At 34.4% G+C, this 21,465-nt stretch overlaps 1 protein-coding gene across 11 annotated transcripts in view; it reads left to right on the top strand.

Moving 5' to 3' along the window:
* Positions 1 to 21,465, top strand: part of side-VI (sidestep VI) — a 592,575-nt gene that overhangs the window by 398,598 nt on the left and 172,512 nt on the right. For all 11 annotated transcript variants that reach the window (XM_067783988.1, XM_067784020.1, XM_067784031.1 and 8 more), the window contains 4 exons: positions 4,603 to 4,726; positions 5,144 to 5,267; positions 11,765 to 11,849; positions 12,839 to 12,949. In XM_067783988.1, the coding sequence (XP_067640089.1) occupies positions 4,603 to 4,726; positions 5,144 to 5,267; positions 11,765 to 11,849; positions 12,839 to 12,949 (444 nt within the window). The remainder of the gene's footprint in view (positions 1 to 4,602; positions 4,727 to 5,143; positions 5,268 to 11,764; positions 11,850 to 12,838; positions 12,950 to 21,465) is intronic.

Below are 21,465 nucleotides of genomic sequence, written 5' to 3'. Positions count from 1 at the left end.
AGGGTACGCGACGTTGTTCGGGATGCGTATTTATATTAAAGTGGCCCTTATTTTTTTTTTTTTTAATTTTATATAGTGTATGTGTACGACAACCAATCGCACACCTACCAAAGCATCGCAGTACATACGAAAACTTGGCGCCACCTGTCAGCGAATAGATAAACCGAATTGCACCAAAAGGTTTGAGTCCCTGATTAACGCGTGTAAAAGGTTTAAAATCTTAGCTAAAAGTATTTCATATTGTAGGTAAATTTAAAGATTTTGGAGCAAATACATTTTGACCGATAACTTAGCTATCGATTAATTTATCGAAATATCACAAAATTCATATGAAACCTGTGACCTTCCTCTATTGTTTGATGCCCATATTGTACGCATATTTAGAGGTTTTAGGTAACCTCATTTTAACCGATTATCGTAATGTGGCAGCGTGAAATATTTTTTTTTTGGTACGTCACTGTATCTATTCATGAATTTGATTTTTAGTTTATATGAAGCTGAAAAAAAACTGTGCAAAGGCATTCTTTGATATTTGTTTGGAAACTAAGTGTATTTTCCTTCGTTTTTCAAAAAAACAAATCTTTAAAAGTAGCTTAATTATAGCTTAAACAACTATATCTTTTTTGTTTCTTACGCGATTTTAATGAAATAAGTTCGAGATTCCCTTCTGGATTACAGGCTATCCATCTGCGAAAGATGGATTCATTCGGTAGTTTCCGAGATTATCGATATCATACAGACAAACAGACAAACAGAAAAAAGTGGTGCCGATGGATTCTACGACATTCTAAACTTCAAGTACACTGATTTTTTTTTAGAAATCTTGGATGTACAGACACGATTTTCTAGAGAGATTATAGTATAGATTTAGATAAATAATCTATTGTGCCGAAGATCATGCATTGGAATATATGGAATGAACAAATTAGATAAATCAGAGTAATTCGTGCTAACGTTTATTAAATTATAGGAAGGCATGAGTGAGATTCAAGTTGTTCTGTCATGCAAAGCCTGAAGACCAAGCAATTTGTGCCTACTGGTATATGATGGGAGGCCGTCTGGACAGTGAAGCATACGTAAAGCAATTTTTGTAAACATTTTTTGAATTTTCTCAGTTTTATAGTAGCTAGATTCATAGAAAAGTTTCCATATTATTGAGCAACATTCAAGACGACTTCTGACCAAGGATATAAAAAGTGCCTTCAACGTCATAGGGTTACGTCACTGGTGTTACGTCTACTGAGCCAAATCATTGCAACAACTTTTGAAACAACGAAGTCAATGGGTACTAGAATAAGAGAGCTTGGAGTTAAAAATCACACTCAAGTCTTTACTCTTTTGACAATGGTTAAGAGATTTAGTATTTAGTTTGTAGATGAAGTATGTGGCAGTTGGCTTTTTGAAATGAGACACAACACAGTATTTGTTTGAGTTTAAATATAAATTATTGTCTGCGCACCATCCGGCAAAAGAGTCCAGATCAGAACCGTTAGAAATAGTTTGAAAAATAAATAGTATTTTTTCTGAAATATATAGTTTTAATGTTTTATTTAAATCATTAAAGGTGAGGAGTGGTGGGAAAACATATTGAGTAAAAAGTGCTCAGACAGGAGACAAAATTTGTTATGAGTGTGGAAATTGTGCTAAGACATAAAATAGCTGCTAGGTCGGCATACATGATTTATCTTTTTCAAAGCTTCTACACTCAAAAGCATTGCAATTAAGGTATCCTCATTCACAGTTTTGAAAAAAGAAGATTATTTCAAAAGTTATTCATTTTTTTTTTCGTCTCCTGTAAAATTCGCAAAAGTTTACTTAGCACATTTTCACATTAAGCTAACGAAATATACAGCTCAAGTTTACACTAAATAGAGAAACCAAAAACAACAAATCCTTTCGATTCAATTGTGCTACCACAAATTTTCGTCTAAAACGGATTTATATATTTAGTAAATTTTTTATGGATGAAGATGTAGGGGATGTTAGGCTAGGTTTGGTTGAACTGGCTGTTTCGTAAGAAGCTCATATAGATTGAATAAGCTCATAGTGTATCCAGAAGTTTGCCACCAAAGTGAAAAACCCAATCATGAATCTGGAGCTATGTTCTAAAATAACTCCATTCTCTTGGCAAATATTATATATCTAGAACCTATGCAACTTGCTGCCTCTAGATCTGATAGCTATGCCACTCCTAATAATTGAAGTCTTAGATTGGCAAGCACAGGACACGAGTAAAAAACGTAGGCTATCGTTTCTTCCTCCAACCCATACTTCTTTCGTCTGCTTTTACTGACAATTCCTTATATGAAAGCATATAACCCCAGGAAGGCAGTGTCCAGTGAGAATACCCATCATGAGCCTACAGTCCCTTCTTTTCAATGGTAAGAGTAACTCTGTTAGTCTCAGGTTGTAAGACATGGACATGATCTTCGACACTGTGCAGACCCACGCTTGGATTCGCGCCAGATTCAATCTGATTACGGCGAAGATTTGTTTAAAAAAAAAGAAGTATTTCATAAAATGGCTAAAGAAAATTTGGAACACTTAAATAACAAGTTTAACCAGTGGTTGAGAACTTCGTCCGATCACGCTCATACTAGCATGGCCATAGCAGTTTCTGAATCTATAGGAAGGGAAATATCAGATCTCGCCTGAGAAGTCTAACTACCGCAAGCGCTATCGAAGATGAGCTATCATCATTGGTAAGCCGCGACGATGAAATGGGCCCCAAGGCTGAGAGCGTATTGCTCAACGAATAAGCCCAGACTTCGAATTCTGCGGAGGAATTGGACAGGGAGAATAAGAGGATAACAAGAGAGAAGGGCTACAAAAATTATTTTACAATCTTTCTGCCATTTTTTTTGCAGAGGACAATGCACAATGTGTCAAACTGCACATTCAAAAAAGTGCTCTCAACGATCAGGGAAAAGACCCAAATGAAATATCTACGTCTAGATCCACTAGCGTACAGGGCCGTAAAAGGATTAGGTCGGGTGGAAAAACTCAAACGGTATCAAAAAATCCTGCACCAAAAACTAGCTTCGACCCCCCTAAGTCACCCCAGCGGGTTAGGGGGTCAGAACATACCCGCGATAGGTATGCCTGTCGTAAGAGGCGACTAAAATACCAGATTCAAAGGGCTGTGTAGCGCAACCCTTCAGGTTGCCAGCGCAATATATAGCTTCTCCAAACCCAACTGTCAACCTCACCTATCCGCGGCGAATCGTGTTTCACTAACAGACGAGGCTCTGGCGACCCCAAGCTCCTCATGGAACTTGTGGGTGGGGAGGGAGGAGATGGTTTGAAGGTTTAATGTGGCCACATAAATCGTTCCCGAGATGCTCGGGCTAGCACCTTAATGGTGCTGTGGTACCGGAACGTACCGGAACGTACCGGATCTATATCCGGCAAAGGACCATCACATCGATAACACTCCCCAAAGCCTTCGGGGAGCAACCCTATCGCTACAACAACAACAACAACAACAACCCCCTAAGTACTTAAAAAGTTATCATTGAACAAAGTTGCCCTGACAAGAAGATAGCGCAGGAAAGATAATTACCGGTAAAGGGAAAACTAATGACGAATATGCCTGAAACCGGCAGCGAGGAAGCACGCATAGGGAGGAGATAGGCAGGATAGCATCAAGATCGTAGGCTGCGACAGTATTAAATATCTGGATTTCTCAACGTAAGCGGTCCAAAGCCTGGATGCTCTTATGCCAGCAGATCACTTGGAGGTGATTCCTTGCGGCAGATTACTGAAGCGTCCAACGATTTTAGTATGGATGCCACCTCCGTTAATGCCAGTGGGATCTATACTGAAGCTAATTGGATTATTAGGTTGTAAAGGCAAATTTGTGGCAGGTGGTTTCGAAGACCACCTCCAAGACAAGCGAAACCAGCGAATTACTGATCACAATTGATCAGATTTGGCTGCATTTCATAAAAAGGAGCAATGCAGTAGTTAGGTTCGGGTATTGGTCCTTCAAAGTGTTTGTGTCTGGTGATAGGTCAGGTGCCACAAAGTAAGACGCCGTCGGTAACGAAGTTCATAGCGCGGCTATGGTGTGGATAAAGGCCTCTTCTAAGAACACTGGATGGTAAGAGATAGAGTTTGCAAATTTGAACCGGTCGGCTATCACGACATGCGTTGTCGCGAAATGGGTATTAGTTTATTTACCTTAACACAGCACTTCCGAAGAGACCTTGTCACGGTCGTGTGCGAACAGGGTCGAGGGCGCAATCTGCTGCTATCATCCACGCCTCCGCATTCGTAGGGCTGCTAAACTGCAAACTCTTAAAACACAGAAAACTTTAAATAAAAAGTTCAAAATTTTGTTTTAAATTTCCGCAAATTCTCGAACTTTTTCAAAAACCTGTTTCAGATTGATTTTCATAGTTTCAGTTACAAAACTAGAGGATACTTTTTCTTAAATGATCGAAAATAAAAAATTAGAGTTTAAAAGGTACACACACTTAGATTTTTCTATTTCTTGGAACTACTAAAATAAAAAAAAAAAAAAAAAAATGCCCTCTATGTACGTATTTACTAAGCCTGAAACTAACTCCTTCTCTTCCCTCTCTATTCATTTATTTTCAGATGGCGAGATTCTGCGTGTACTCGTCAACACTACAGCACAAATTAAATGTGATGTCGGTTCAAGTTTGCCAGACGATAAAGTTTTACTGGTCGTTTGGTATAAAAATAATCTTCCAATTTATAGGTAAGTTAGATGATTTTGATTTTCATTTTTATTGAAATCGATTTTGGCTTGCGATCAAAACAATATGGAGAGTTTTAATTCGTTCACAATTACGGTTTATTGAAAAGTTGAAAAGTAAAAGCTTTTATTAGAAGCTTTTAAGGCCAAACAACTTAAATAGTTTTAGTTGGATTGAAATTGGTTTGTAAGATTATCGTATGTATGTATGTATGTACATACATTCAGATAAATAAGTAACGTTTTTATTGTATTGATAAAAACAAACAACTTTTACTACTATTCGTAAATGTATGAGGTGATTTTTATGATAAAGCTCTCAAAATTTTATAAAATCAATAACAATATCTAACTAGTTTTAAAGCTTATAATTTTCAATTATTTTATTTATAAAATCGTTCAAATATATATTTTGTACAGTTATGACACACGTGGTGCACATGCGGGCACTCCCTCACATTGGCGTGACGAGGAAGTACTTGAGGACCGAGCTGTTTTTCGTACGCATAAAGAGCCAGCTGAATTGATAATAAGTCCTGTAAAGGTAAGTGAAATAAATAAAATAAGCGCTTAATTTTTTAATAAACAAACGCTGTGTCTTATAAGATTAATCTAATAAGTCGAATAATCAATAAGTCAATGATTTGCTTAGTCGAAGTTTCGACTTTTCAAAATTGAGCTTTATTTGAATAGTTGTTGAAATAGTTAGTCAAGAATTTCTTATTTTGCTTAACAGAATAATCATTTAATCAGTTTATTACTTAATTAAAATTTCGATTGATCAAAAGCATTATTTGAGTAGTTTTTAAAACAGTTAAACAAAAGTTGCTTACTTTGTTCAGTAAAATACTAAATTAGTCAGTGTATTGATTAACCCAAAATTCAGTTGATCAAAATCGAACACCTTTTGGGTAGTCTTTCAAATGGTTAATCACGAATTTGCTTACTTTGCTCAGTTGAATAATCAGTTAGTCATGGAAATGTTCAACGCAAATTACGTTATATCAAAATCGAGCATTATTTGAATATTTGTTGAAATAGTTAATCAAGAATTCCTTATTTTGTCCAGTCGAATAATAAATTATTAATCTAAGGATTGCTTAGTCTAAATATCGGAAAATCAAAATATTGCATTATTTGAATTGTTATTAGAATATTTAATACAGAATTGCTTATTTTATCCAATCGAATAAGCAATTAATTAATGGATTCCTTAATAAAAATTTCGGTTGGTAAAAATCGAGCATTATTTGAGTAGTTGTTAAATTTTTATATCAAGTCCTGCTTACTTTATCAGTCGAATAATTAATTATTCAGTGATCCCCTTAATCAAAATTTCGGTTAATTAATATCGAGCATTATTTGAATAATTGTTAAAATGATTAATCAAGAATTGATTATTTTGTCCAGTTGAATAATAAATAATTCAGCGGCATAAAAAATATAAATGTAAGGCGCGATAACCTCCGACGAGATCTAAGGACGAGCTTCTCTTCAAGTCAACGGCATGGTTAGTAAAAATATTGCTTAATCAAATTAGTTAGTCAAGAATATCTAATTTTGTTCAGTCAAATAATCAATAATTCGGTGAAATGTTTATCCCAAAAAATTTATCAATTTATCAATGAATTGCGTAGTCACAATTTCGTGTCATCAAAATCCGGCATTATATGAATACAGTCATTAAAATAGTTAATCAAGAATTGCGTATTTTTCCCAGTCAAGTAGTCAATAAATCAATTTCTTAGAAAAAAATGTGGTTAATCAAAATCCAGCATTATTTGAGTTGTTGAATGGTTATTCAAAAAATGCTTACTTCTCCCAGATGCTCGTATGCAAAGTTGGCTGTAAAACAATTTGTGATAGCCGACCATGAATAGGTAGAAGTTGCAATAATTGTGATTAATGAAGTTATTTTAACTGTAATTCCTCTATTAGGCGACTACTTAATTTCGCTTATTGATTAATGTAGATACTAAATATTTGAGCAAATAGCTTTTTAACTATTGGAAGAAATTCCACGAATGCTTTGAGGGGCATTATCGATGCTGATAAGACATTGCCGTCACTAGAACTTAGGATGCTACAACTTACACCGATATTGACAACGTCACACCTTCTGAGTGATCCCATTACCAATTAGGTAGGAACATGAGGTCGCATTTATATATATAACATAAATCATCTCCGTTTCTGTTTGTAAGGAAGCCCTTATACTTCTTCAATAGTAACTGGGATATACTCACTTTATCCAAGGTTTGCTTATAATTTATTTGCTTTTGGAATCATTTCTGCTGCTCCTAGCCTTGACGTTCGTTTGTTTTACGTCTTAAGACGGCCTAATTCGTGGTTCCGGCCTTCCGCTGCACTTCCTTCTAAGCACCTCTCTCACGCTTTGCGTCATTGAAAGACGTCTTCTCATCAGGGTTCGAGCATGGTGTTAAGTATTGTGAGGTGTGACGAGCTGTAAGTTCTCAAAATTTCTGTTATCAACATTTTGGCAAATAAAACTGTTGTGGTAGGTTTAATTAAAAGGATAGATGAGGTAAAAGAAAAAATTTGCTCAAAACGAGGTTGATCTACCACATTTGTAGTAAAGTGCCCACACTTCTGCTCAGTGCACGGACCTTTGAAAAGAGAATGTTGGTAGACGAAAAATTCAAATAGTGGTAGAAATTTGTAGATTTTTTTCCAAAGAAAACAATAACTACACTTTATATTTCTACAAAACTATTCATATTTTATCGTAAGACAAATAAAGCACTTTCACGGAAATAACACTTTAAAAAAAGCATGTAAACAAAACAAAAAAATTCATGTAAATTTGCATATATATATACATACATACATAGCTTATGCCTGTATTAGGGCGGGTTGATTTAAAAACCGCTCATTGCTCTGTGAAAATCGTATTCTAGGGATCAAAATAAGAAACTTTTCCGAAGGAATCATAATACTCTAAAACGAATTCTGATGCCCCCCAATTTGGGTCGAACTTTTGGGTAGGGGCAAATTTTGAAAAATCCCACTTTGACCCATTTAGAGTGCTCGAATCGAGTCTAAATGTATGACCGACCACCACTAACTTTGGAGGCCCGCCCACCGATGCCAGTGGCACACCCCTGGAACCCCCGGGGGTTCACCATACAAACATTTCAAAAAATCGCCGTTTTTGAACTTTACATGAAAAAATCAGCTAAATGTCTATGTGGTAATAAGGCCAATTGATCTTATGGCCGTTGACCTTATGTCACCACACCATCACATTAATGCATTGTCATCGAGCCTTGATAGGTGTGCAAAGTTGCAATCAAACTTATCGCCATTCAAAGTGGTGATAAGGCCAATTGACCTTATGGCCGTTGACCATATGTCACCACACCATCACATTAATGCATTGTCATCGGTTCTTGATATGTATGCAAAGTTTCAAATTAATCAGACTTCTAGAAACCGGTGAAAATTAAGCTCAAAAATTGCGTTACATACAGGCCAAGCTAATAAAAGCGTGCTAAAAATGAATATAACTTAGTAATAGAAAAGAAATTAGAAAAAATTATTAGAAATTAGCGTTTTTACAACCCTTTTAAAACCAGGGCATCACTGTGATGCATTTGCAAGTCGTAACCATAGTTGTGTGGGTTTTTTATTCAACTGTTTTAAAAAATGAAGGTGCAACTGTGACACAATTGCAGATCGTAAAATTGCTTGCGTTGTTTTTTTTTAAGCCACCACAAGACACAGCAGGTATAATTGAAATTGCCCCTACCCAAAAGTTCGACCCAAAGGGGGGACATCAGAATTCGTTTTAGAGGTATGGTTCCTTCGGCAAAGTTTCTTATTTTGATCCCTATAATATGATTTTCATAGAGCAATGGGCGATTTTTTTGCCTCCCTACAAATCGACCCGGCCTAGCCTATATGATACTTGCTTTTTTGCTATATTTTGAGTTCGAAATACTGAGGAAACTTTTCCTATAACTAATTACAACAAGAATTTTCCAATATGCCAGTATTTTTCTGCCACACTGGCATGTTATTGTTTACTTAAAACTTGTTTATTTTCGTTCAAAATTATTCTTTAATAGCGCAGGAAAATATTTGCGAGTAGATGACTACTACAATTCTTTCATAAACAAATTTATTTCTTGTAATGAATTTGTGAACAAATTTTTCAAAATAAAAACCAAATTTTCAACAAAAAAAAAAAAAAAATTGTCAGAAAAAAAATCTAGTGCCACAAGGGTGTTATTAAATACAAGGAACAAAATCACCTTCTAAAAATTAAAATTGTTTATAAAATCTTATTAAATCAATTGGAGGCTGAAATAAAGTCCGCCCGATACAAAACTCTTTTATTAATATTTGATTGGAAATGCTTGAAATTTTTAATCCATTACGCTTGGCGGTTTTTATGCCGTTATTATAGAGAACGACCTTTCTGTGGCTGCACATTTATTCACTCAAATTTTCAAATAAAATTTTCTTCTAGAAGACTCTTTTCAGTTCCCAATTTTATCCATCCTTTAAGAATATCGTCTGAAAATATTGTAACGAAATTCCACTTATTTGTAACCTTCTGCTAACGTTCGAATCACTGAACTGTTGAATAAATAACTCCACTATTCAATAATGCAAAATGGCCTTTATTACAGTACTTCACAATAACACTTCTACTTCTCAACAAATAGCGTGCTTAAATCAAACTGCTTCTGATTTTCAGCTTTACCTCTTTTATACTCTATAATGTCTCGTTCCCATACTTCTAGGCGTTTCTATTTCTAGAATTTACTACTCGCTTTCCAGCTATAAATTTCTCAGCTATAACTACATATGCATGATGATTATAGCTTCTCGCATAGCCCATGCGCGTGTATATGTGAGTGAAACTTCCAAAGTTGATTGCTTTTGGGAGTATCTCAGATATATGCATGTGTTTGTGCGTTGCTCTCCGCTGCTTGTATGCACATATGTATAGACATAATGATTGATTTATTGATGTGCATACAAGTCACTGCTTAGTATTGGCTTAGAGATGATAGTATCCCTTAGTGTTTCAAATATTCGTCACAATATATTTTCTATTTTTCCTTATCATATGTGATCCGGCCTACGAAAAGGTGGCTTATGACTCAAAAAGAAATTTCGATAAACAGCTGTTAAAGATAAATAATGTATTTCTTCAGTTTCTTAGTTGTTTTTCTTTTGCATTATGAACAGTCATGTCCAAAAGGCAACTAAAAAAGGCAAAAGAGCATAAATGAGATAAGTTTGTGTGTATATATAAAGAGATATGTTTTTTTCAATGCAAAACACAAACCAGTTTGTGACCGAAAAAAATCGTGTGAGTGCTCAGATTTAAAAGCAATGCTGAACGAGTAGGACGTGTGTCGCTTGTGAATAATGTCTGTCCAAGAAGAATTTAGCGAGGTTTTTCAAACATATTTCTGTGAAAAGGAAGCGAATGATGATGATTCTTTCGATGATGTTGGTATCAATTACGAGGACGAACTACAAGCATTGTTTCAAGTTGAATGTGAAATGGTAGTGGATGAAAATATCATCTCCAGAACACTTCAAAGCAAGTTAGGACTTTCTAGTTATCACCACGTGAAAGAGCGTCTCAACAACTATCGAAACCAGAAAAAAGTAAAAAAACTTTTTTTGAGTCATAAACCACCTTTTCATAGGCCGGGTCACATATAACATTAATGATCGCCATTCGTTGTTAAGAATTTCCATGGAAGTCTTGAGAAATGGAAAAGCTTTAAATAAGGGAGCAATCGTTGTCATTTGACTAGATTGAATATTTTTTGCATCAAAATATTCCAAAAGGTGTAAATTTTCGTCTTCGAAATTGAATCGTTTCTCAATTTCCTTACAAAGGCAAATGTTGGTAGATTTTTGAGCTTTGGTGGTAGAGGTGGTAGAAAATGTAAATGGGCTAAAAAGTTGGTAGATCTACCGATAAAGTGGTAAAGTCCGTGCACTGCTTCTGCTAGATCGATTGATTGCGTTTCCATGGTTACGGTTTTCTATGGAGTGTTGCGGCAACATGTTGCGCTGGTAATGTTGCTAAAGCTTGTTTGTGCTTCTTCATCTTGAAATGACAAATTTTTTGCCTCTTTCAAATATATTTCCTACTTTCAAATATTTATAGTAATAGAATAGTAATCCTATAAGCTCGATATTTAGCTTTGTCAGCCTATGTGTAAATGACGAACTTTTGGTTAAAAAACGCGGAGCTTCGACTTCACCGCTCATTTATTCGGCTTTAGAAAAGCAGATAAGTTACAGTTATAAGTTATAGTCGAACATAAGTTCACTTTCCAATTTCCAAATTAGGAACCCAGCTCCAATTGCCACATTTAAAAAATCTTCTCTTTTGGTTTTATTTTGGAGCAGCGATTCTGTCATAGCTTCTTGGATTTAATTCAAGCCACCACTCTAGCGAAGGGTGTTTTAGTCTGTTTATACTGAGGGTGTGATGATAGCATGGTTGTAAGTTTTTTCTTGAGTGCTTTCGAAACTCCATTTACATCTAACAACGAGTCAGCCACAAGAACTCCACCTTAGGCTGTTGCTTTTTGACCAAGATGAAGACAGTAAAAGTGATTATGTAGACGATTTATTTTGACTATACAAAATAAATGCGATCGAAACCGGCTTTATTTCATTCATTTTATCCGATAAATTGTCAGTTGAGATCATAACTGGTGGAATATTTTGGGGCTGATAATTTGGCACATATTTTGGGGACTCTAGGCAACGTCATCTCTGCCACGTATTAACGAATTTCGGCTGTCCCCTAGAAGACATTCTATTTTGCTTTGCATACTACTTTTGACCGATTTTCAGTGACATAGAATAATTAAAATTAAACATTGCATACTTTTAGGCCCAAGAGATATCACTTCAAAAATTTTTTTGATCGAGCTTGAGTTCGGTTAATAGTTATTAGCTTTTCATAAGATTTAGAGGATTGAATTTCTATTAAAGCTAACTTAATTTTTGTAAACATTTTGTTATTGTTATCAACAGGAAAAAGACGCCGGTAACTTCCGCTGTAGAGTTGATTTCAAACTCTCTCAGACCAGAAACAGCAACGTCAATTTGGAAGTAGTGGGTAAGTTAAGGACAATTATTTGGTTTCTACTAGAGCTTACGATTTCTTGTCGAACACAAGCGAGATTTTCGAGGCCCGAGAAATGGAGAACTCGACTTCTCGCGAGATTCTCGTGTCTCGAAGTATTCGTAAGTCTCGCGAGCTTCTCGACATTCTTACTTAATCGCTATATGGACAGTATTTATACACTTGGGTTTTTTTTTGCTTGTGACTTTTTTGTTGATTATATTGCTTCAATGACATTTAACTCCAAACATATTTATCGTGCATATAATTTTGTTCGCAATATTTTATTTTTCAATGAGACATCAAGAACACAGCTTCTCGCGAGATTCTCTAACTCGAATTACTCGTAATACTTGCGATCTTCTCGACTTTCAATTCAGTCGCTGCATTGGCAATATTCTATACATCTCGGGGTTTTTACTTGTGATTTTGCGGACATTTTGGCTAGCGCTCCAGAAGAAATCGTAAGCTCTATATAAAACAGGCAATGAATCGATTAAGTTGAATGTCGAGAAGCTCGCGAGACTTACGAGCAAATCGAAATTCGAGAATCTCGCGAGCCTTATGAGTAATTCGAGATTCGAGAATCTTGCGAGCCTTACGAGTAATTCGAGATTCGAGAATCTCGCGATAAGGCGAGACTCGCGAGAAATCTCTTCTCGAACATGTTCGAGAAATCGTAAGCTCTAGTTTCTACAGTTCTTTAATATTGTAAGATAAGTCGTTTGAAATAGTAGATTTATTTAAAAGAAATATTAGTCTTAAAATAAGGGAATACATTTGGATTCTTCACATTTGGATTCTACATTTAATTCTATGAATAAAATCCATTTAACAAATTTATATAAAAACTGAATCTGTGAGCAACGAAGTCAAACAAAAAAAAAAAAACTGTACAAAAATTAGGCCTTCTAAATGTATTTATGTAAATTATGCCGAATGCATACATTTTTACTTATATAATTTGTTCATTTCCATTTCAGTGCCTCCACAGCAGCCAAATATATTTAACGAGCGACGACTGCGAATAGAATCACGTGCTGGTCCGTATGAAGAAGGTGGCAGCTTGGAAGTGACATGTGTCGTTTATGGCGGTAAGTTTGACTAGGGATCTTATTCATATCTATATAAACCATTTTAGTATTTTAGCTTAAGCCTATAAAATGTTAAAGAATTTTCCATTAGTTTGCGAAATTTGTTTGAGAGGAAATTGTTCAGTTCAGTTGAGATGTTGAGCAACGACATTTAAGAAAATTTGGGATTATTACTTCAAGAGGTGCAGTGGGCTAAAGATGCCATTTGATAATCGATACTATTCTAGGATGTTCAGTTTTTTTCTTAAGTTAACACCTAGAATATTTGCTACAGTTTTTTTTTGGATTTTAGAATATAATGGTTAAAGCTTAAGCTTAGAAAACAACAGGTTATCACTCAGTTTGTGTGCTTTCGTCAATTTACAATGCTTGTCCAATTGCAGAGCTTCGTTATATTGTTGACGGCTGGTAATACCATAGAGGCTAGAACCATGCACAGCAGCATCCCGTTCTGTTCCGTTATATATATAACGAAAATGGCACCACGCCAGTTTTTAAATCTTATTTCGAGAATTTTCTTTTATATAAATGTGCTGTATCAATGTGGTTTTTCGCCATATTTTTTCACGTCCCGTTACGGTCGGTTATATGTATAGAGGGAGTTGGTTTTTATATGGCACATGCCAGTTTTTAAACTTCAATAAGCGATCACTTATAATTTCACTGATTTCTGCTATGAGTGCAAAACCACCACCCTGAATCCAGGTCAGTGACGCATTGCATCTCCTAACTCCGCAAAAATACCAGAAGGAATCACAAAGCCAACCTTGAGGCCTGTTTAAATTTTCAGCTAAACCAAAAAATCCCGAAAAATTGTAGTTGATCCGAGGATGACACTATATGACCACTCCGCCGAAACGACTAGAACGGAATGTTGCTACAGCTTTAAAAATGTGCAAGGTTCCCTTCAAGTGGCCAGAGATGTGTTACATTTAACCATACCCAGCAGTATTTTAATGCAACCTTTCTTATTTCTTGCATTAATAACAAGGAGAAAAGAGGGAGAATATACTCACAAGCGAGGCAAGACAATAGCATAAACTAGAGGAAATTCAATGAACTCCGTCATGGAACGAAAGGTGAATTATATCTTAGAGAAAGTTCGGGGATGGGTACAGAATAGAGGAAAGTAAATAGAGAAAAGTAAGTGAGCCCATAAACAGTACGGTGCTTCGTTTAGAATTGTCTAGCGCTTAGAAGCAGTGGTCGACCCAACAGACTTGAAGGGTTAATATTTGGCATCTGCCGTGAGGCGACAGAAATACGCCGAAGGCAGTTTCAGAGTTTTGCTACGAGAAAGGGGAGAAACTTCATATGGCAGAATGAAACAAACCCATATTACTTTCGAAATGTCACTAGATCGATCCCTTTCCGCGATTTCTAGTGTTTCCAACGAGAAACAAGCAACTCATTCTTAGTTCAGTTTGAACTGTTGGAGCTAACCCGCGTTAAACGGGAACTTTGTGCGCTTTCACTAAGAAAATAATAAACTTTTGGTTAAGTAGCCAAAGTGGCGCTGTTAAATTAAGCTCACTTTTAGCTGTAGTTTAAATTCGGATGGCAAATCTGGCCATAAATTTGTTAAATTAATTCAATTTTTTAATAAAAACTTTTAAACAAAACTATTAGCGTACAAGTAATTCTTTTTATACCCCGCTGTACTTGTGCACAAGGTATATAACTTTGATTTGATAACGGTTGGTTGTACAGGTATAAAGGAATGGAGATATCAAAATCATCAGTATCGAAAAAAATTTGATTGAGCCATTTCCGTCCGTCCGTCTAACCGTAACACGACAACTTGAGTAAATATTGAGGTATCTTCACCAAATTTGGTACACGAGCTGGACACAGAATAGATTTGTATTGAAAATGAGCGAAATCGGATGATAAGCAAGCCCACTTTTTATATACATATATACCATTTTGGAAAACACAAAAAACCTGATTGTTTAGTAAATAATACACCTAGAATGTTTGATAAAAATTTGAGACTTTTGATAAAAATTTGAAAATTTTTTTTAAAATGTGCGTGGCACCGCCCACTTGTGGTAAAAACAATTTTACAAATATTGTTAATCATAAATCAAAAATCCATAAACCTATCTTAACAAAATTCGGTTGCCTTTACTATAAGGAATACTTTGAAGAAAAATTAACGAAATCGGTTAAGGACCGCGCCAACTTTTATATAAAAAATGTTTAAAAGGGCTTTGCAAAAAAGAGCTTTATATCAATGGTATTCCATTTCACACCCTGGTGTGATGGTAGCGTGCTCCGCCTACCACACCGTATGCCCTGGGTTCACACCCCGGGCAAAGCAACATCAAAATTTTAGCAAAAAGGTTTTCAATTAGAAGACAATTTTTCTAAGCGGGGTCGCTCCCCGGCAGTGTTTGGCAAGCGCTCCGGGTGTATTTCTGCCATGAAAAGCTCACAGTGAAAACTCACCTGCCTTGCAGATGCCGTTCGGAGTCGACATAAGACATGTAGGTCCCGTCCGGCCAATTTGTAGGGAAAATCAAGAGGAGCACGACGCAAATTGGAAGAGAAGCTCGGCCTTAGATCTCTTCGGAGGTTATCGCGCCTTACATTTATTTTTTATTTTTATCCTCTGTGGCCTTTCACGTTCCTCGTGTAAAGATTTTCTCCGACATGAGCTCTACTGCAAAGAGCAAAAACGACGTTGCACGGTGTAATTTTTTCCTTTTAAAAATTGGTGTATGAAATTCGACCTATACAAAAAATTCATATCAGCAGTTGTAAAATTTAGGTTCATAGACGTAGTGCATATGTATGTCCTATAAAATTCTGAAAAAGCTGATATTCCCATATCTACCATACAAAAAATGCGTTTAGTCTAGGATGAATCCGTCATGACTCGCAAAGGAGTATGCGACTAATGCCAGATTTGATCTCTTTGTATTCGTTGAACTGTTCCTTTTTGTTTGAACATATCGTATTATACTTTAACGGGAACGATAGGAACCTTTGTACCCATATGGGAGCAAATGAAGGCTAATAGATTTTATCATCAAAAAGTGTTAGATTTCGTATGGTACTACATTTTAACGGCAATTTTAAAATTTGCAAAATTATTAAATACATATAAGTAAAAAAATTATTGAGGCGCCAACGCATTCAAAACTTATGGGTCGATTATAAGGGAACATAGGGCCCAAGTCAAAGGGGTTAATTATGCCCCAATCTAAACAAAAGAGATCAGGCTGAGACCACTTTCTTTAGGCATTAATCGAACGATTTTTTGCATGGTATTGCTGAAATGTAAAACACACACACACGCACAATTGTAAATATATACGTATGTGTGTACATGTTTGCGAAAAAGCACACTTTCAGCTCGACTCTGCGAGATCCATACTTTGATTGATCGAAATTTTAAGGCACAAATATCTACCACAACCAAAACAAAGTTAAAATTGTAATCAATACAAAAGTATGCCAGCACCAATAACAAGGAAACTGTAGTCGTACGCCGCTATGGCTGCAGCTCTAGTGCATGCACGCACACATACATGCATACCATGCATATTGACTGTTGAAGTAGGTCAGTAGCTCGCTCAGGTGCCACAAATTGTGTAGCACAAAAACACACAAGGTATATAAGAGACCTTTATATACATTTTAAGGAAACGACAAAAAAACAAAGTGCTTTTTCACGACATAAGACACACACACATACACACCTACAAGTTTGATATGCAAACTTTTACTTTGCTAAAAGTAACGCTAACGGCAAGTTCCGATGACGGCAATAAATAGCATGCAAAATTAAGGATGTTGTCGTTGAAAGAAAACGAAATATTGCTTTGGCCTAGTCTACGTTTCTAGCCGGCAGGCTCAAATTATCCAACAACAATATGGAAGAAGCTGACACGCAATGTTCGTTAACGCATATTTCTTTTTTTATATCAACATTGCGGTAGGTAAAGGGTAGCGTAACGCAGTTCAACAAAGATTTCGGAGGTGTTGTAAATTGAGCTTTGAATGAAAAACCAAGAGTCATATAGAGAATCCATAACATTTTGAAGATAGCTTGAATGTTAAAGTTGTATGATAAATTATTCGCCGGAAAAGTTTCACTTGGAGTATTGCCGGAGAAAACCTAATACAACTAATATGGTTAAGTTAGATTAGATTTAACTGGCTGCTTTCCCTCTGAACTTCTTAGAGGACAAGCTCTATTATATGCCGTCATAAGCGTCTTTGTTAGTAAATCATTGGACTTCTCTAGGTCCTCTACATTTGCAATCTCATTAAGTGGTCCCAATTTCATATTTTCATGTTTCTGGAATTTCGTCTATATCGTTTAGACTTCTCCCTTCTCCGCCTCTTTACGGAGATGCTGAAGCTGATACACGCATGGTCGAAGAAGGATGGTCTACCACGGAATGTTTAATAGCTTGATATATCACGTTCCGATCTTCTTCATGTTTATTTGGTTAAAAAAAATGCATTTCATTTGAAAAAAGTTTCATTTTATTTGAAAAAATTTCATTTTATTTGAAAAAAGTTTCTTTTTATTTGAAAAAAGTGTCATTTTATTTGAAAAAAGTTTAATTTTATTTGAAAAAGTATCATTTTATTTGAAAAAAGTTTAATCTTATTTGAAACATTTTTCATTTTTTTATGAAATAGTTAAATTTTTTTTGAAAAAAGTTTAATTTAAATTGAAAAAATTTTAACATAATTTTAAAAAAGTTTAATTTAATTTGAAAAAGTTTAACTTAATTTCAGAAGTTTCATTTATTTTAAAAAAGCTTCATTTGTTTTTGAAAAAATTTCATTTTGTTTGAAAAAAGTTTAATATTATTTGAAACAATTTTAATTTTTTTTGAAAAAAGTTTCATTTTATTTGAACAAAGTTTAATTTAAATTTAAAAAAATTTTAACATAATTTTAAAAAAGTTTAATTTCATTTGAAAAAGTTTAACTTAATTTCAGGAGTTTCATTTATTTTAAAAAAGCTTCATTTGTTTTTGAAAAAGTTCCATTTGATTTAAAAAAGTTTCATTTGATTTGGAAAAAGTTTAATTTAATTTTCACAAAGTTTGATTTAATTTGAAAAAAATTTAATTCTATTTGAAAGAAGTTTAATTTGATTTGAGAAAAGTTTCACTAGATTTGAAAAAGTCTCATTTGATTTAAAAAACTTTAATTTAATTTGAAAAAAGTTAAATTTAACCTTTAAAGAAAAGAGAAAAGTTTAATTTGTTTTAAAAAAAGTTTCTATTGATTTAGGAAAGATTTCATTTGATTTGAAAAACTTCCGTTTAATTTAAAAAAATTTAATTAATTTGAAAAAAGTTTAATTTAATCTTAAAAATGTTTATTTAAGGTTTCCGTTGATTGATTTGTTTTTAAAAAACTTTTATGTGACTTGAAAAATTTTTCATTTGATTTGAGAAAAGCTTAATTTGATTTGAGAGAAGTTTCATTTGAACTGAAAATGCTATAGTAAATAGAAGAAGACGTCATTTCAGTCGGTTCTGTTTTATGGAACTTTTATTTTTATTGCTCTCATAAATGATGTACTACTCTACTTTCTTACCGCTTTACATGCAAAATCTGAATGGAAACATCAAACCATACGACATGTCATTCACTTTTTGCTGATGAAATAAAAGTAATTGCTTTCCTGTAATTTCCATGGGCTTTGGTAATTGAAAACTTTCTCTCCATTTCAAATGTTTCTAAATAAACAATAAAAAAATGTAGTGTATTGCAAATCTGAGCCACAATATCCGTTTATTTTAGTCGGGCCACAATTTGGATTATTTTTTAAGTATGTTGTCATTTTCCTCTAGTCTTATGCAAAATAGATCTATCTCTATATTGTGCAGTTTGCCCAACCGCCACAAACAAGCATTAGCAAAAGCCTATAAAAAGTTAATGTCACCATGAGTTTATTGATATTTGTTTTCAAAATTTGCTTTGCTTACAATCACATTGTTGCTATCTCTTTTACGCTTCTAACGGTTGAAAATTGTGTTGCCAACCATATCGTGCAGAACTCAAGCCAACCATCGCAGAAATTTTTCGTTGATGCCAAGACAATGAAGAACAGTCATACAATATCGAAACTGGACAATGAGTACAAAAAGTAGATAAACCAGAAAGCTTTCAGTATTATTGTAGGGTTTTTTGAAGTTGGCAGAATATTAATAGTGACGTCCATTTGTGATATGATTCAAGTAATTGTGCGGAGCCATAAAAGTTCGATGTGTTACTTAGCTAGCAGCACTACAACGTATAAAACATTTTAAATTTTCTAAGTCAGATTCCACGAACAATACAAACACAGGCGACAAAGTTTAGACCCAAAACGAAGTCAGAATTTTCTAAATGCGTTAAGAACGCCTAATCTAAATCCGATTTCTAAACTTTTAAGTTAGTTCTGGTTTTTGATATATGTGACCAGGCCTGTGAAAAGGTGGCTTATGACTCAAAAGAGAAATTGCGAGAAACAGCTGTTAAAGATAAACAATGCATTTCTTCAGTTTCTTAGTAGTGTTCTTTTTTTCAACCATAAGCCACCTTTTCATAGGCCGCATCACATATTTGTTCCATAAAGAGTCAAAATCAGGTTTTTTGCTATATTCATTTCGCTTTTCCGTTACGAGAACTTTTTTAATAAAAAAAAAAACCAAACAATAAAACATGAAAGTAAATTTTCATTAAAAAATTAGTTTTCCTTTATAGATGGCTTCCTTTGGAAGTTGAGATATTGTTCTTTAAACATTATTAGGTCTGCAATATTTTCTCTATGCAAAATTTGCTCACAAATTTGAAATATACTTTAGGCACGTTAGTCACTTAAGAACTGCACGTGGGTGCATTTTCGAAAAAAAATTATACCAAATTAATAAAAACAAGTAAAGGTGTCTAAGTTCGGTTATAACCGATCATTATATACTCAGCGTGAACTTTAATTTTTCATTTCATTTCAGATAAATTACTTTTCTACATAACACGTGGCACCGCCCATTTAAAAGAAAAATGTTTCCCCATTCCTCTTATAGTAAAACTTGATAAGTTAATTATCATTGACTCAAAACTATTTATTGCTAAGTTATAGCTCATTATTCTAGTCTACAACTCTTTTAAATTTGTTTTATATCTAAGTTGCCGTGGTCTTTAACAGATCCCATCTATTTATACTTGAAATATTTTCTGCTATAAGGAAAATATATGTATCTACACTATTTCATTACGATATGTTAATTTTTCTTCGAGTTATGGCTCCCGAACTATAGAAAATTGCTTAGGCGTAAAAGGGGCGGTGCCACACCCATTTTCAAAAATTTTAGTGTTTTCCAATTTAATGTTATAACTCAATTTAGAAAATAAATTTCTATTGATGCAAAGCACTTTTTTGCTAAGATATAGCTTATTATTTTCGTCTACGACCCTTTTAAAAATCTTGTATATAAAAGTGGGCGTGGTCTTTTACCAATCTCGTCAATTTTTTCTAGGAATGCTTCCCACTGTAAGAAAAATATGTGTACTCAATTTTGTTACGATATGTTAATTTTTCTTAGAGTTATGGCTCCCGAAACATAGAAAATTGCTTAGTCGTAAAAGGGGCGGTGCCACGCAAATTTTTTTAAATTTAAAGTTTTTGCTATTTGTTGTCATAAATCCACTTGGGAAATGAAATACAATTTATATGAAACTTTTTTTTCAAAGATATAGCTTATTTGATTCGTCCACGACCCTTTTAAAACTTTATACAAAAGTGGGCGTGGTCCTTAACCGATTTCGTTAATTTTTCTTCAAAGCATTGCCTATAGTAAAGGCAACCTTTCTGCCGAATTTTGTTACGAGAGGTTTAACGATGTTTGATTTATGATTAATAATATTTGTAAAATTGATTTTATCACAAGTGGGCGGTGCCACGCCCATTTAAAAACTTTTATCAAGAGTCTCAATATCAGTCCACACATCAAATTTCAACTTTCTATGTAAGTTATTTACTAAATAATCAGGTTTTTTGTGTTTTCCAAAATGTTGTATATATAAAAAGTGGGCGTGGTTATCATTCGATTTCGCTTATTCTCAATAATAATATATTCTGGGTCTAGATAAGCTCGTGTACCAAATTTGGTGAAGATATCTCAATAATTACTCAAGTTATCGTGGACGGACAGACATGGCTCAATCAATTTTTTTCGATACTGATGATTTTAATATATGGAAGTATATATCTATTTAGATTCCTTTATACCTATACAACTAACCGTTATTCAATCAAAGTTAATATACTCTGTGTGCAAAGCACGGTGAGTATAAAAAGTTAAGAAAGAGGGAACTCTATCGATTACTCGATCTGCTATACAACTCCAAGCCCAATATCAAGGAAGTCCGCCTGAAAGTATGCTTCACATATTGCTTTTATTAGCAGTGAGCAAGATCGAGCGTATAAAACAACATATATCAATATATCACAATTAAATATAGAGAAAAGTTAAAATACTGTGACGAATATTAGTGAC

The sequence above is a fragment of the Eurosta solidaginis genome, chromosome 1 (assembly GCF_040869045.1).
Source record: "Eurosta solidaginis isolate ZX-2024a chromosome 1, ASM4086904v1, whole genome shotgun sequence".
NCBI classification, from domain to species: Eukaryota; Metazoa; Arthropoda; class Insecta; order Diptera; family Tephritidae; genus Eurosta; species Eurosta solidaginis.
This window is presented reverse-complemented; position numbering and strand designations above follow the sequence as displayed.